Source organism: Aquarana catesbeiana, linkage group LG10 (assembly GCF_042186555.1).
Source record: "Aquarana catesbeiana isolate 2022-GZ linkage group LG10, ASM4218655v1, whole genome shotgun sequence".
In the NCBI taxonomy this organism is placed as follows: domain Eukaryota; kingdom Metazoa; phylum Chordata; class Amphibia; order Anura; family Ranidae; genus Aquarana; species Aquarana catesbeiana.
Genome location: NC_133333.1, coordinates 132452099 through 132469980, shown reverse-complemented (window position 1 = coordinate 132469980; position 17882 = coordinate 132452099). Strand labels below are relative to the sequence as shown.

The 17882-nt window shown below is 42.8% G+C and overlaps 1 protein-coding gene across 2 annotated transcripts in view; it reads right to left on the bottom strand.

Moving 5' to 3' along the window:
• Nucleotides 1-17882, bottom strand: part of LOC141110901 (C-Jun-amino-terminal kinase-interacting protein 3-like) — a 218447-nt gene that overhangs the window by 114557 nt on the left and 86008 nt on the right. For both annotated transcript variants that reach the window (XM_073602675.1, XM_073602676.1), the window contains one exon: nt 2166-2299. In XM_073602675.1, the coding sequence (XP_073458776.1) occupies nt 2166-2299 (134 nt within the window). The remainder of the gene's footprint in view (nt 1-2165; nt 2300-17882) is intronic.

Below are 17882 nucleotides of genomic sequence, written 5' to 3'. Positions count from 1 at the left end.
AACAACCAGTTATTCAAATTTTTGAATATACAAAAGGAATGCAGAAGATACTAAATGAATTCCGAAAACGAATTGGTCCAATATTGTGTGAATGGACCAATTCGTTTTCCCAATTTCTGAATTTTCTTTGTATTTTTAGCATTGCTAAAATAGCAGTCTATACCAGGCCCTTCAAATCTGGTATGGATTTTAAGGGGAACCCCACGCCAAAATGGAAAATAAAAACTGCATGGGGTCCCACTCAAAATCCATACCAGACCCTTATCTGAGCATGCAGCCCGGCAAGCTAGGATGGGGGGGTGGGGGTGGGGAGAGACTAGCGAGCGTCCTACCCCCTCCTGAACCATACCCTCAACATGGGGGGGGTGCTTCTGGGGGGGAAACAAGGGCCTCTTCCCCACAACCCTGGACGGTGGTTGTGGGGGTCTGTGGGCGGGGTACTTATCAGAATCTGGAAGCCCCCCAGATCTCAGCACCCTTCCCCACGTGAATGAGTATGGGGCACATTGTACCCTCTACCCATTCACCAAAAAAGTGTAAAATGTGAATAAAGACAGTACATACTTTTTACAATTCCTTTATTAAAATAAAATCTTAAATAATGCCCCCCAAAGTACATTCATCGTCAATCACGACACCCGCCGCACCTAAAAAAAGAAGAAGAAAAAAAACCTCCGGCCTCGTCAAACACTCCCGGTGTTTGCCTGCTCTGCCGTCTGACATGTCTTAAAGCGGAGTTCCGCCCGCCCCTTTAAAAATTAAAAGTCAGCAGCTACACGTACTGTAGCTGCTGACTTAACATTAGCACACTTATCCTGGAGTCTAGCGATGTGGGCACTGCAGCTGATGTTTCCATCGGCTGGTCGGGTGCAGTCAACGGGAGCCTTTGTTGGGCCAAATTGTATTTCTTTTTTCGGGTCCGGGGGTGCGGCGAGCGTGATTATTGACAATGGATCTACTTCGGGGGACAATTTTATTTTTATTTTTTTTAATAAAGGAATTGTGAAAAACTCCATACTCGTTCACATGGGGGGCGTGATTTGGGGGCTTCCAGATTCCGATAAGCCCCTCGCCCGTAGGCTCCCCCTGCCCAGGGTTGTGGGAAAGAGGCTCTTAAATTTTAAAATTTTTTAAAAATTAAAAGTCAGCAGCTACACGTACTGTAGCTGCTGACTTAACATTAGCACACTTATCCTGGAATCTAGCAATGTGGGCACTGCAGCTGATGTTTCCATCGGCTGGTCGGGAGCAGTCAACGGGAGCCTTTGTTGGGCCAAATTGTTGTTTCCGTCGGGTGCTGCTGCCGCCGCCATTGCGGGTAAGGAAACCCGGCAGTGTAGCCTTTTGGCTTCATGGCCAGTCCCTACTGCGCATGCGTGAAACGTGCTGTGCTATCTCACTGGCCCGGCAGAAGGGGGAGGAGGAGGGGGACCGAGCTGCTGACATAATTCGCCGTAGCCTGGTCTCCCAGGAGTGGGGACAGAGTACCTTGTAAAAAACAGGTATCCACTTCCCCCTGCCCCCCAAAAGGTGCCAATGATCCCACCCCCTGTGACATCACAGACCAGGGATTGCTGGGTTGAGCTGGATCTACTTCGAGGGACTTTTTTTTATTTATTTATTTAAAAAAGGAATGGTCAAAAACTTGTGTACTGTCTTTATTCACATTTTACACTTTTTTGGTGAACTACTTGGGTCCTATGTACCCCATATTTATTCACGTCGGTGGATGGGTTCAGAATCTGGGGGCCCTTGTTAAAAGGGGTTTTCAGATTCCGATAAGCCTGCTCCCCATCCACAGACCCCCACAACCCCCGCCCGGGGTTGTGGGGAAGAGCTACTATACTAAGAAACATGAACAAATGGAGGTTCTAATCTAGGGGAAATGTAAACCCAAATCCAGTAGGAACTGTTATTCATTAATAGCTTTCTTAAAGAATATCACAAGGGAACTTGAAAACTTCATATGCAAAGTGAAAAATGTGTTTAAAAAAGGCAATGCTTGTAGGCTCAAGGCAAACCACTAATATATATATATATATATATATATATATATATATATATATATATATATATATATATACACATACACACACACACACACACACATATATACACACATACATACATACACACACACAAACTCCAAATTAAAGAATGAATACCTTGCAAGTCAGCACCTTCATCCACATCTGTAATACATTCTGGACTTGTTCCAAACATCTCAGCATAAAGGGAGTCATTGTTACGATCCAGCTCTTCCTGATCTGGCTCCAGTTCTGAATGTGGTCTTGGGGAACTAAATTACCAGGTACAAATGAGAAGCATAACAGTGTACATATATTCATTCAGAAAAAAATATGAGGTTTACAGAATTAAAATCTTGTCAACCTGCAAAAGCTGATATCAAAGGCCAAAGCGTGCACTGAGATTAGGTTTGGTATGGTGTCAGCTATACATTATATACATATTTGAGAAAATCTATTAGTGGGTACTTTGTGTCACTCTTCTGTTCTTTATTAGGCAGCATGGTATCTAAAGAGTTCATTTCTTGCCACTCTGGGTTTTGGTCTCTAATCAAACTAAGCACACTACTTGCTTTCAGTTTGTATGCTTTTAACATGCTTGGATGTATTTTATCTGGGGGTTTCAGTTTCCTCCAACAATCTATAAACATCCTGGTGGAATACTGTGATAAAAAAAAAATGCACCAGTTTTAGCAACATTAAAGTGTTACTAAACCCACAACAGTAAAATCAGTCTATATATGCAGTAAAGCATACTTGTTATACTCACTATGGAACCTAAGGGGTTAATTCTCTGCATTGTGTATAAAGGCTATGTGATACTTTCTTCTCTGATCCTCCTCTTGACTCCAACCCATCTCTCAATAGAACAGAGCATCAGGGGACAGGCTGCACATGCTCAGTTTGGTGTGCATTGCTAGAGAGTGTTTTTTTTTTCTTGGGAGAGTGAATGTGATCAGCACAGGGCCAATCAGCACTGTCCAGAAAGGATCAGGGGAGAATGAAAACTCCTCCTACAAGCTTTAAGTAGACACTGATACAAGTCATAAGTAAAGATGAGCTCTGGCGTGTTCGCACACTCCATGTGCAGAGCCCGCCAGGAAGTCGGCACGGCGCTGCGCTAATCACAGGCAGTGAGACATTTCCTGATCTCTGCAGCCGCACATCTGGGAAAATGTCTCACTGCCTGTGATTAGCGCAGCGCCGACTTCCTGGCGGGCTCTGCACGTGGGGTGTGCGAACATAGTCCTTAGTCATAAGACTGCTATATACTGCTGATGAGAAAAGGTATTTAGCAGTTTATATTTACTAAAGCTATTGCATTTCCAATTTCTGCGTACTGTGGGAGACCAGATATAGTGAATGCAGATTCTGAGTTTAGTAACACTTTAAAAAAAGCACCAGCAACAGTCATAGTAAAAGTGATTTTGATTTTAACCAAACGATGGCTTGTTTATGTGCAGTAAGGACGTAGGGACACACTACAATGAGGTTCTTAAGGGGAGTCGAGCGTGACTGGCTTCTATATTCCCTGTAAAGAGCTGTGTAATGTGGCAGCACTATACACATAAATAATGGGAAACATTGTCCTAAGCCTAAATGAATACATATGGGGGGGGGGGGGACATTTATCAAAACTGGAGCAGACAGAATCTGGAACAGCTGTGCATGGCAACAAATTAGCTTCTATATTCAGCTTGTTCAGTTAAAGTGCTACTAAAGTCTCATTTTTTTTTCCTTTAGAAATAACAAACATGTTATACTTACCTTCTCTGTGTAGTGGTTTTACACCGAGCAGCCCCAATCCTCCTCTTCTCGGGTCCCTTGCTGGTGGTCCTGGCCTCTCCCTCCAGCTGAGTGCCCCCACAGCAAGCAGCTGTTCAAGCAATGGTTTTTGAAGAGCAGAGAACCAATTTTAGATCCTTTGGAGTCACAGGGGAATGAACAATGGGAACTACATGGGACACCCCTGTACAAATGTCTTAACTCAGGATTTTGAGACTAGTGGTCTCTGAAACAAGATAGAATAGGCAGAACCCTGGCCCCTAATGCTGAAAACTAAATACTGGTCCAGACCTAGCTGCAAGAAGGAGAGGCTTCGTCTCACAGAAAAACACCTAGGCTGAAAGCACCGAGACTTACACCAAGTAAAGTATACCTTCCATGTCCAATGATACATCATGCGAATGAAGCCTTCATAGCTTTTAGCATCTTAGAAATCACAGATTCAAAGATGCCACTGTCTCTCAAGACTTGAACTTCAACAGCCATGTTGTCAAAGGAAGTGTCCATAATACAGGATGGTAAATCAGTTAGCCCAGAAGATTCTCACAATCTGGTGGAGCCCGCAGATCATTCACCAGAAGTCTTAGCTTCTTAGCAGTCTAGCTCTTTACTATGTCTGCGATTATATCCTGTATTGCTTTTGCATGTAGTACTCAAGACTTTTTGTAGTTTCTAATAGCCTGCATATTACTGAAGCATCTTTGTTATAGGAGTGCACAGCCTATTGCATTAGGATGTGAATCTCGAAGCTCAAACATATTTGCGTGTGTGTACATGTGTATATACACCATATTGACGGTGTCAGCAGAGCAATGGATGGTGTCAGTAGGGCAGAGATTGGTGTCAGTAGAGCAGTGGACAATGTCAGTAGTTTTTGTTTTATTTTTTTACAATTTTTAATTAGGAGCCCCGTTAAGAGGCTTTGGTAAAATATCAGGGGTCTAAACAGGGGGAATCTGCACCACACATGATGATTAGGGTGTGCACAGGCACACCCTGTGTGCACACCTATAATCTTTGTAAACCGCATAGTGCGTATAGCCTGAGTGGGATTTACACTTTTATGCAATCTAGTCGCCCGTCATGCTGTGGTAGGCAGCAAATCAGGACCTTTACCTCGAGATAAATTTGAACCAGAAATGATGGCTCTTCCCTTCCTGAAGACGCCATCTTGGGGAAATGTACATTGAAGCTTGGGTTTGTCGCTTCTGGGCTACGAACCGGAACAAGGCTTGGAGCGCACGTCTCCTTTGGGTAGGCTTACACACTGGTGCCGGTATCCAGGCACCCTACCATTTTTAATGACAATTTTTAATAAAATCCTACGCTATGATACCCTTTAATGTGTCTACTACTGGGTCACTTCACCTCTGATGGGCAATCACCAAACATTTCTGGTGAGTTTACATTCACACTTTTGGGCACAAGTGGTGAAGAAACAAGATTTTGATGCTGAAGATATCACAGGGTTGGGAATCTGTCACTTATGGAATTTTAATTGTTATTTCATTATTTTTATCACTTTTTTATACATATTATTACTTGTATTATGAATTATGTTTGCATTCCTTTGTTTACCATAATTTAGCACCCACTTTTCTTGTTTTTTCTGTCATAGGTGGAAATATTTCCATTTAAAGTGATTGTAAACCCTCCCTTCTGACTTTTAACTATATGTAAGCCTAGAATAAGGCTTGTGAAGTGAAGAAGTAGGGTATCGGCGCCAAATAAAAATTCCTGATATGTCTGATGCTGCACCTAAAATTAGTGACAACTGATAATCATGAAAAGAAGAAAATAAAGGGCGCAACAAACAAATATATAATAAAATATTAATTATATTAAGTGTGTGCTATATCAATAAATGAAATAATATAAATATACTAATGAATTAAAATGGTTCAAAATGCACAACCAATGTATTCTTAACACAACAAAAAGTCCATATAATCAACAGAATTATTGTGAATAAATAAATCTTCTGTGTTCACTCCAACCACTGTGATTTTCTAAAGTGCAAAAGTGCTTCAATTAAAGTGGTAAATCTTAAACGCTCACCAGATAACATCAGCCACCAAGTGACCCACAGGCATGTAGTATAAGGTATCTTTAAGACATCCAAAATGTCCGACCAGGAATCACACAGCATACGGCATCTGTTCAGTAGATATGCCAAATTTCCAATCCGAGCAGTAGTGGCATATGTGTATATATATGTTTTCTTATGTTGAACTCATATCCCAATAATCTGCAAATTTAGCTCCTCCGTACAGAGCCACAGAAAGGCATAGATAGTGTAGTAACGTTTTTTTTTTAATCTCTTAAAATGCAGCACTTACATATCAAATGTTCAGTAAAAAAAACTGCAGGAATACGAATGCAGCTTGGAGGAGAGCAAAAGCCGGTTCGTCACCAATGAATTACTCCCTGGTGTGCGGCGTGAATCTCAGCTGTAGGGTGGAAACGGAGGACTCGAGTATTGCGTGTTGAGCCTCGATTTCGATGCATTTCACGCTCGACACGCGCCTGTGTTAAGAATACATTGGCTGTGCATTTTGAACCATTTCAATTCATTAGTATATTTATATTATTTCATTTACACACTTAATTGCACACACTTAATATTAGCTTTTTTATACAGCACATTTTTTTGTTGCGCCCTTTATTTTCTTCTTTTCTAGAATAGGGCTTACCTATAGGTAGTGGAAATATCTCCTAAACGTTAGGAGATATTTCACTTGTAGTGTGCCAATGATGTAATCTGCGCATGCGCTGTGAAGAAACAGACCTCTGTGCCGTTCCTTCCCCATGTTCCCCAGTGTGCCATTACTGACAGTTCCCACGTGCATGTGCGGGAGTGACGTCACGCGGCTCCGGCCAGTCACAAAGCCGGAGTCCGCGGCCCCAGGAAGTTCTTGCCGAAGATGGACGCAGCCTGCACAGTGGACAGTAATGGATTCGTTTGCAAGCAAGTGTCACATAATGGGCTAGTATGTGATGCATACTAGCCCATTATGCTTTTAATTTGCAGGCTTTGTAGGGAGCAAAAGAGGAAGTAAAACCCATCGGGGGTTACTTCCTCTTTGAAGGGGCAGCAACTTCACATATAATAAATTTAAGCTAATCATTCAGAGGCACCATACACTGACTATTTTTTGGGCACTTATCATGATTTATGGGGTTAACTTGAGTTGTGAACCTCTCAAATGTGTCCTTGGCTATCTGGACTCTGATGCCACATACTTTCATATCTCGGGCCCTTTTTGTTGAAAAAAAAAAAAAAGGATTGCTGGGAATCGGATCTCACCTGCCCCGCCTACCTAAAGTGGCTGCCTATATGCCATGTACAATAACCTTCAAAAATCTTCCCCATCAGGTTAGGTCTTGCTGGCCATCTTTAAATAGAGTACAATGTATACTATCACCATAGTTACATAGTCAGGTTGAAAAAAGACTCAAGTCCATCTAGTTCAACTAAAAAAATTAAAATCATACAATACCATATACACAAACCTTCATCCACAGTTGATCCAGAGGAAGGCAAAAAACCCCAGCAAAGCATTCTCCAATTTGCTACAGCAGGGGAAAAAATTCCTTCCTGATCCCCCGAGAGGCAATCGTATTTTCCCTGGATCAACTTTACCTATAAATGTTAGTATACAGTTATATTATGTACATTTAGGAAAGAAGGCCTTTTTCACAGCTCTTACTGTGAAGAAACCTTTCCGTATTTGGAGCACCGCCATCCTGCTTATAGCACCGCCATCCTCAGCAGCACAGACTCGGGAACACCAGCGTTTGGTACCGCGGCTGATCCGCTACACCCGGCTGGGTGTATTTCTGCACAGACATGTCCAGGAGAGGAGCGGGGCCTAAATTACTGCCGGACACCCCCGGCCATGATGGCGGCCTCCCGCCTCGCTCAGCGAAGGAGGCCGCACAAAGATTGTTTGGCAAAAGCGCCACTCTGAAGGATCTGACATCCCTCCAACAGCCGGACTTCAAAGATGAGCACAGTGAGCCAGAGATGGGATCGCTGGATGGTGTGTCCCCAGGCTTCTGGAAGATACCCAGGCCACATTAACTGTGAGTACTAGGCATCATTCCTCCAAGATGGCGGAGGCGTCACAGCAAAACGGCGCTGACCCTGAGCCCACATTAAGGGATTTACTGACAGCGGTGACAACATGTAGCTCCTCCATTGCTGACCTGACAAAGAGATGTTAGACATGTACAATCTGTGTCCTCGGCTAACGCAGCCCACCTAGAGGACATGGAGAACTGTTTGTGCAGAAACAATATACGCGCAGTGGGAGTCCAAGAAAGAGCGGAGGGTGAAAACCCGCTGGCCTTCATTGAGGCATGGCTCACAGACACCTTTGGCCGTGATGCTCTGTCCCCCATGTTTGCAGTGAAGAGGGCGCACAGAGTCCCTGTGAGGCCTCCACCACAGGGTGCCCTGCCAAGACCATTTTTGTTCCGCTTATTGAACTATAAAGATCGAGATGCGATCTTGGGTAAGGCCAGGGCTGCTGGTATACTAAAAGTGGACAATGCAAAGATTTCCCTATTTCCGGATTTCTCCGCAGAAGTTCAGAGGCAAAGATCTAAGTTTATGGATATCAAGAAGAGGCTGCGCGTTCTCAATGTCCAATACTTCATGCTCTATCCTGCAAAGCTGAAAATTATCACCAACGGCAACACACACTTCTTTGACAACCCCACGACTGCAATGCATTGGCTCGACAGGGAGGAAGGGCTTTTGGCGCAGCAGCCACCTTAGCAACATTGGGAAAATCTCAAATCAACACAACCACTTCAAAGGTGCTTTTACAGATTCCTAGCAGACCAGCGGGGATAGCTCATGCAGTCTGACATCTTTACATCAGACAAAGTTTGCTCAGTTTGATTCATATGTGCACTGTTGTTTATGGTACGTATTGGCAATCAGCCGCACAGCTGCTATTGAGCCTCAATAGGATGGTCCTGCGAGGACTTATCCCCCTAAGTGTTTGGGGGTATTACTCTGCCTTCTTTTGGGCCCAGTTGGCCAAAGACGGAATTGATGTTTCCTCAATATGCTGCTCTCTCTCTCTCGCTCTCCTTGACATTTAGCTCTCCACAGAAGAAACACCTGAAGACTCTGACTTTGATGACCATGCCACAAACTTCCACTAGGTGGTGCAAGAACACTTTCTTTAATGGTTGGGTAATGTTGATGTGCAAAAACACGTTCTATATGAATCTCAATATCAGGTTTGCCCTACACATTGTACTGATTGGGCTGCAGGGGGGGGGGGGGGGGGGTGGACTGTGCATCTGACACTTACCTGGGGCTATATTTCTAATGGCTGACACAGCTAACAAGGGCCTGCTACTCCTGTCATGGAATGTAAGAGGCATGGATGATAAGGTTAAGAGAAATGCAATTTTTAAATTCTTTGGTAGGATGCAACCACATCTGGTTTGTCTCCAAGAGACACATTTGCAATCTGACTCTGTCCACCTGCTGCGCTCCCATAAATATCCAATACAGTTTCATTCTACACACTCCTCCTATTCTAGGGGGGTTAGAATACTGATTTCTGCTACTGTTACATTTGAATGCATTCAACAGCAGGTTGACAGAGAAGGTAAATACGTTTTCTTATTGTGTAAATTGAATGGGTTTATGTGCATTTTTGCAGCAATATATATCCCTCCGCCATCCTCAGTGGCCCACCTTCGGAGCCTAACTCAATTTATGGCGTTATTCCCAGATGCACTGGTAATGGCCCTGGGGGACTTTAACAACACCTTGGACTCGCACCTAGATAGGTCTCGCTGCCTGGGATGTTAGTGGCAACCTAATACAGGAAGGACAGCTTTTGCCTCTCTGCTTACTGAACTGGGGCTTCATGATGTGTGGCGTGAAAGACATCCCTATGATAAATGTTATTCCTGCCACTCGGCCACACATGATGGACTCTCCCGCATCAATATGGGGTTAGGTAATGGTGCATTATTGCAGAGGGTGAGGGGCTCTGCATATGAGCCACGCCTCCCATCTGATCACTCCCCATTTTGGGTGCGGCTGGATTCCATTGTTTCCTCTGGCCGTCCATTGTGGAGAGTGAATCCCTTTTGGCTGACCCTGTTTCCATCCCCTGATGGGATAATGAGTGCACTAGGTGAGTTTCTGCAATTCAATAGGTGATCTGCCAGTGCAGCGGTGGTTTGGGACTCACTCAAGGCATTCTTAAGGGGCTGCCTTATTAGAGAGATCATAGGAATTAAGAACCGTTCTAGAGAATGGGAGGATAAAGTGAGAGATGAAATGAGAAACAGAGAGCAGGCATTGGTCACTGATCCATCTCAATCCAATCATGAAGCCCGGAGGGAGTCACAGTCTTTATATAACTCTGTCCTAATGTCCGCAGCAGAGAAGAAGAGATACTTCCTTCAGAAGGGATATTTTGAGGAGGGGGGAAATACAGGCCATTTGCTGGCCCTAGTGGCTAGAGAGCAAAGGGACTGTACTACTATTACAGCCATTAAGACTGCTACCGGGGAAATACATACCTGTAATTCTACACACTAAATGAATTTCACCAGTTCTATAATGGATTATATGCCTCTAAAACTAACTATACTTCTGCAGAATTGACCACATTCTTAAAGAACTGCCCTTTTCCTCAGATCTCAGATGCTGAAAGGGAATTGTTGAATGCCCCAATCACCCTAACAGAGTTGACGCATGCTCTAGCAGAGGCACCTCATCACAAATCACTGAGTGTGGACGGGCTGCCGGCCGAGGTATACTCCAAATATGGTGAGGTTCTTCTCCCACCGTTATTGCAGACCCTCACAGAGGCCTTAGAAACAGGAAGCCTCCCTGATAGTATGAAAGAGGCCATTATTGTGGTACTCCCCAAGCCGGGCAAAGATAAGCTTCTGCTGGATTCATATCGTCCGATTTCTTTATTGAACGCGGACGTTAAGTTGCTGGCACAGGTTTTGGCCACAACGCTCTCTCAAGTGATAGGAGAATTGGTCCACCATGACCAGTCTGGGTTTATTCCTGCCTGATCCGCGGCTGATAATATTCGGCGTTTGTTTCTGAACCTGCAGATGCTGGTGGATAATCCGGGGGTTAGGGCCATTTTGTCATTGGATGCCGCAAAGGCTTTTGACAGGGTGGAGTGGCCCTACCTCTTGGAAATCCTGGCAAGATTTGGTCTGGGAAGCCAATTTATTGCTTGGGTAAAAGTGTTATACTCGGGGCACAGGGCTAGGATTCATGTCTATACAAATTTGTCCCCCTCCTTTAATCTACACAGGGGCACTCGTCAGGGATGCCCACTATCCCCATAGCTGTTCGCCTTGGCGGTAGAACCTTTAGTCATCCTGATCCGCAATGCATCAGAGGTTGTAGGATTTTGTAGAGGCCTATTGGAAGACAAGATATCGCTGTATGCGGATGACGCACTCATTTATCTGGGTGACACCGCTGCCTCTCTGCGAACAGTGATGGGGATTATAACTGATTTTGGCGGATTCCCTGGCTTTACCATTAATTGGTCTAAGTCAATCTTAATGCCTATTGACCCCCTGGCGGCACCTTCAGATTAACATTGCACACAGCTTTAAGTAATTGGGGGTCGCGGTGTCCCCAGTTCCTACAGATTATCTCTGAACTTAGGTCCGTTAATAGACAGGCAAAAGGCTAAATGTAACAGTTGGTGTAAATTACCCTTGTCAGTAGTAGGACGAGTAAATTTAATTAATATGGTATGGGCCCTGCAACTCTTGTACGAGTTCCACAATTTACCTATGTGGTTCAAACGTATAGACTCCCTAATGAGAGATCTGATATGGAAAAAGAAAAAAGCAAGGATCAGCCTGACCACCCTACAATATGAAAGGGATAAGGGGGGACTAGCTGTACTGCACCCTAAAATGTATTTTCTAGCCTCACAAATTCAACAACTAGCAGGGTGGGGAAGGGACACAGGTGATGACCCCGTAATGAACCTGGTAACCATGACTAACCCCTCACTGAAGGCAGCCTCCCATATGGAAATGGATCTACCAAGTATCCCGCACTCAGCCCCAATCAATGGCCTCCTTAAAAAAGCATGGAAGGGATTTCAGAAGGCGATGGGAATTGGGGGTCCAATGCCTTTCACTCCACTGTGGAACAACCCTAGATACCCAGAATGTCGGAAACTACAGGAGTTCTCCCCATGGAGAGAAAGTGGGATCTGGTTGTTCCTGCAGCTATACGAGGGGACAGTACTGAAAACCTATGAACAAATATACAGAAAGTTTCACTTGACCCCAAGGGGTTTCTACAAATACTCCCAACTTAGACATGCCCTGAGGGTGCAGAAGCAGACCCAGTCCTTAACAGTGTTGTCGTCTCCTCTGCTGATGGAGGTCCTCCAGGCTGAGACCCGGAAAGGGACTTATATCTAGGATATGCACGGAACTGTTGTCCTCCTTCCAGGATCATACCTCACACAAATGTAGGAGTAAGTGGGTAGAGGATATCGGAGACATAGATGGTGATCAGTGGGACATGGCCCTGGAGTCAACACCCACGGTATCAGTTTTCAGCGTCTCATAAACTGTCGCAATTATTTATCCTACATAGAGCCTATAGAACACCAACACAACTTCACAGTTGGGGAAGTAGAGACTCCCCCCGTGCCCAAAATATAAAGTACATCAGGGGGACTTTATACATTTGCTCTGGAGGTGCCCAAAACTCCACCGGTATTGGGCGGAGGTGTCACAATACATATCCAGACTAGCTTAGCTTCCTGTTCCCCTCAACCCCCTGGTGTACTTGCTAGGGGCAATAGATATAGAAATGTACCCAAGGGGCATGTATTATATGATCACTAGACTGATGTACCTGGCCAGGAAACTTTTAGCATGATATTGGATGGCACCTGCAGTCCCCACAGGAAAGCAGTGGATTGCATATGTTAATTCTTTACTTCTCAGAGAACAGTTGGCATACAGCCGCAGAAAGGTTGTGGGAAAATGTAATCTTTTTTGGCAACCATGGCTGGACGACCCTAGCTTAGCTCCACCACAATTGGTAATGGATATACTTCTTCAGTAAAAAGTCATCAACAGATGGGGAGGGAAGGGGGGGGGGGGGGGAGCAAGAGAGAGACAGGAAACACAAGTTTAGTAAAGTTTAAAGGTTATGCACTAGACTTTGCGTATCCTTGAATTGAAGAAAAGTATAACACTGATTTATCATACTTGGTCGAAAGTGCTGGTTAAACCCCCTTTCAAATTTTTCTTCTTTGGGGATGGAAAGGGTAAAAGAAATTTATTATATGCTCTTTTGTTATTGCTCAGATGCTATGTATACCCACAGAAACATATACTACATGTATTGTTTTTCTTTGTCTTTATACTGCAACAACTGTATGTATCATATGAGCAATGTATCAATAAACAAGTTTTGATTAAAAAAAAAACAATATAAAAGTTAATTCCTCATTTTGTGGAATTATGAAGTTACTACCAATCAGAATTAGACACATTTATGACAATGACAACAAACTGACTTTAGAGGAGTAATAAACAATTTCTCAGGATTTCTAAAGATATTTTTTTATGCAGCATTAAAAAAGCCCCTGGCTGCTGTCCTAAAACCGGAGCAGCAACATTCCAGAAATGCCTCTTATTCATAGGAGAATATGAAATTTTGAGTGCTTGCACCTCCCTCTACTCTTAACAGATAAGTATCTGGAGACTTCAATATTGAAAGCCCAGTGATGCACAGCACAACCTACTTTTAAAATCACTGCTAAAGACAATATTATATGACAGCATTACAGTGCCTTGAAAAAGTACTCAAATTTTCCACATTTTGTCACGTTACAACAAAAACGTAAAATGTATTTTATTGGGATTTTATGTGATAGATCAACACAAAAGTGGCACATAATTGTGAAGTGGAAGGAAAATGATAAATGGTTTTCAACATTTTTTACAGATAAATATCTGAAAAGTGTGGCGTGCATTTGTATTCAGCTCCCCCTAAATCAATACTTTGTAGACCCACCTTTCGCTGCAATTACAACTGCAAGTCTTTTTGAGGATGTCTCTCCCAGCTTTTCACATCGAGAGAGTGACATTTTTGCTCATTCTTCTTTGCAAAATAGCTCAAGCTCTATCGGATTGGATGGAGAGCGAACAGTCTTTCCACAGATTCTCAATTGGATTTAGGTCTAGACTTTGACTGGGCATTTCTAACATATGAATATGCTTTGATCCAACCCATTCTATTGTAGCTCTGGGTTGTTTAAGGTGAACTTCCTCCCCAGTCTCAAGTCTTGCAGACTCTAACAGGTTTGCTTCTATGATTGCCCTGTATTTGACTCCATCCATCTTCCCATCAACTCTGACCAGCTTCCTTGTCCCTGCTGAAGAAAAGCATCCCCACAACATGATGCTGCCACCATCATGTTTCATGGTGGGGATGGTGTGTTCAGGGTGATGTGCAGTGTTAGTTTTCCGCTACACATAGCGTTTTGCTTTTAGGCCAATCATCTGACCAGAGCACCTTCTTCTACATGTTTGCTGTGTCCCCCACAAGGCTTTTTCGCAAACTGCAAACAGGACTTCTTATGACTTTCTTTCAACAATGGATTTCTTCTTTGCACTGTTCGATAAAGGCCAGATTTGTGGAGTGCACGACTGATAGTTGTCCTGTGGACAGATTCTCCCACCTGAGCTGTGGATCTCTGTAGCTCCTCCAGAGTTACCATGGACATCTTGGCTGCTTCTCTGAATAATGCTCTCCTTGCCCAGCCTGTCAGTTTAGGTGGACGGCCATGTCTTGGTAGGTTTGCAGTTGTGCCATACTCTTTCCATTTTCGGATGATGGATTGAACAGTGCTCCGTGAGATGTTCAAAGCTTGGGATATTTTTATATAACCTAAACCTGCTTTAAACTTCTCCACAACTTTATCCCTGACCTGCCTGGTGTGTTCCTTGGCCTTCATGATGCTGTTTGTTTACTAAGGTTCTCTAACAAACCTCTGAGGGCATCTCAGAAGAGCTGTATTTATACTGAGATTAATTTACACACAAGTGGACTATTTACTAATTAGGTAACTTCTGAAGGCAATTGGATCCACTAGATTTTATTTAGGGGTATCAGAGTAAAGGGGGCTGAATACAAATGCATGCCACACTTTTCAGATATTTATTTGTAAGAAATGTTGAAAAACATTTATCACTTTCCTTCCACAATTATTTGCCACTTTGTGTTGGTCTATCACATAAAATCCCAATAAAATACATTTACGTTTTTGGTTGTAAGATGACAAAACGTGGAAAATGTCAAGGGGTATGAATACTTTTTCAAGGAACTGTAAATGTATAAGCAAACATTTGGGCTGCCTATTAATAAAAGACAGCAGTCTGAAAACACAGGCAATTTTGTGGCTAATTTTTTTGTCAAATAAATATTTGGACAAAAGATCTTCTCCAGACAAAAGTCACCAGACAGGTCTGTAGACCTGGAAGTTATTCATAGTTTTCAAATAGATGATTATTTTTTGCCTTCTATTTTCCATATTAGGGTGTAAAGTGCAAAAAAATATCTCGCTGATCCTGCCAGAAATTGTGTTAGCTCATAACTTTCAGTGCACTCTTTTTGAACTGCAGAACACATACCCCTATGTTATAGAGGTGTGGAAAAACCTATGGAAAAAAAAAAATGATGGCTGCTTTTTAAAAAAAATGCTAGTTGTCTGTCTGTTTTTGTCTTCAATACTGTATGTTCAACATTAGAAATCAGTCAATTCATGGCCCATGTAAACAATAGGCACAAGCAACTTCACCTCTGAAGTAATAGCTTGGCAAAACTTCCTGACAGAAATGGTGCAGTGCTATTTAAATCATACATATCCAACAGTGGACTCCCCAAGGGCACATGCACACCAGAAACTGCATTTCTACGGTGTGTTTTTGCATGCATTTGCATACATTTAATGCACATTTTTATTCGCATTTACATGCAGTTGATGTGTGTTTTTCCCTCCATGTTTGTACTTTGAGGTCACTTCCTTGTTTATTTTTTGGGCTTTCACGTGAACTGCGATGTGTTGCGTTTTTGTGTAGTTACGCGCATTTTTGCACGTTTGCGGTACAAAAAAAGCATCTTGCTGTACTTTTTTTCACTGCACTGCAATGTAATGGTGTAAACCATGCCCATAGGACTGTCTATGTCGTGGGAATGCAGTGAAAAATGCATCCAACTGATTTTACACTATGTGCAGTTCTGTATGTTTTGACTACTGAGACACAAGGCAAAAGTTTGGGAAACTATTCCAGCTGGCATTTGGAGGATAATTAACACTGATGGAAATAGAAGTGGGTTTGACCATGCTAAAATGGTTTCATTTTGGTCTGCATCAAAAGTTGAGCCACCGTTCTTTGGAGTGGGGAGGCCACGTGATGAAGTTTTGTACATTTTGGAAACTTGTTAGACAGTGTATCCGGGCAACATATTTATGTGTGGACTGTGACATGGACCATTTTTTTTTGTGAGAGAAGATCACTTGATATTATATATATATATATACACACATACACATACATATACACACACACACAGTATATAGTACTGTATATATCAGCACTAGGCCATGCCAATGTGTTAGTAGGATTAAAGACTACACATTGTTCTCACAGATACAGAGTGAGGAGCTCTAGAGTATTGGTTCTGAGTGGAGAGAACTGTGTTTTTGGTTTGCTCTGGGTATTGCAATTCCTGGACTAGGCTCTGGAGTTCGGAGACTTCGATGAGCCTTGGGCAGGACAAGGCCTCTGATTCTGTGTCTGGGTCATGCAGGGAACCAACAGGGTGTGTGTGTAGGTGTGCACAGCCCTTAAAATTTAAAGTATAACTAAAAGGCAAAACTTTTTTTAGTTTTAGATAAGAGTGGAAAGGGATTGTAACCCCTGTCAGTTTTTTTTTTTGCTGTCTGTCCTCTTCTTCTTCTCTATTTGTTCTGTTTACCCTTATCACTAAAAGGGGAAAGTAAAGAAAATCCCAAATTTTCAGTTGTCCCCAGAAAAGTAATAGAGGGGAAATCTTCAAATGGGGACACTAGTTCTGGTGACCTGGGGGTCCCTGAGGAATTCCCTTAATGTGCAGGGATTCCGGGACAGGAAGTGAAGAGAAATCTCTAAAAAACAGAAAGGAAATCTCTGATACAGACGGGACACAGATGGCAAAAAAAAACAAAATCTGATAGTAGTAATAATCCTCCCTTACTCTATCCAAAATAAAAAATAAAACATTTTAACTACAGTATAGTTCTACTTTAAGGCCTGGTTGCAGTTCGGGGGCTTCACCCTCCCAGGCTACAAGAAAGCAGCCAGAGGTGTGCATGTCTGCACAGTGTTGGTGAAGTCTGTGGCAACAAAACCAACTTTTTACTTACGGACTACAGGGGTTCACAGATGACTTATATCCTATGCCATAGAAAAAAAAAAAAAAAAACGTGCCACTTGATCTGCTGCATTTTTTGCAGGTTAAATTGAAGTGGAACCTTTCTATTTTTTTTTTTTAACAGGTCTGTCAGATTTTAGTGCCGTCTGTGCATCTAATACTACTTGTCAAAGTAACGACTGACACCAAGACAGGGAGAGAGAGGAAACCCAACTGATTTACCAACAGCAATAACATATTTAATAGGCAATATTTTTAGAAGAGTGGGAAAGATTACAATCTTTCTCATGCTTTTAATTGTTGTCCACATCCCCACTGGGGAGATTTCTAATATTTTTGCCCATGTGGATTTTGGTAATTGGAACAGGTAGGGAGGCGACAAGCCAATCAACCCTAGCATAGGTTTGAATCCATCACAATACTTAAAAAAAAAAAAAAAAAAAAAAACACTGGCTGGGGTTGCATTTAAAATTAAAAGTTGAGGAATGATCGCCCTTGGTGATGGTTGTAGTAGGTGGCCAGGGAAATAAAGTGCTGAAAGTGTTTCCAAGAGATATGAAAAGTTGGAGGTGTGCCATCTATGCAAAACTAAGATATCA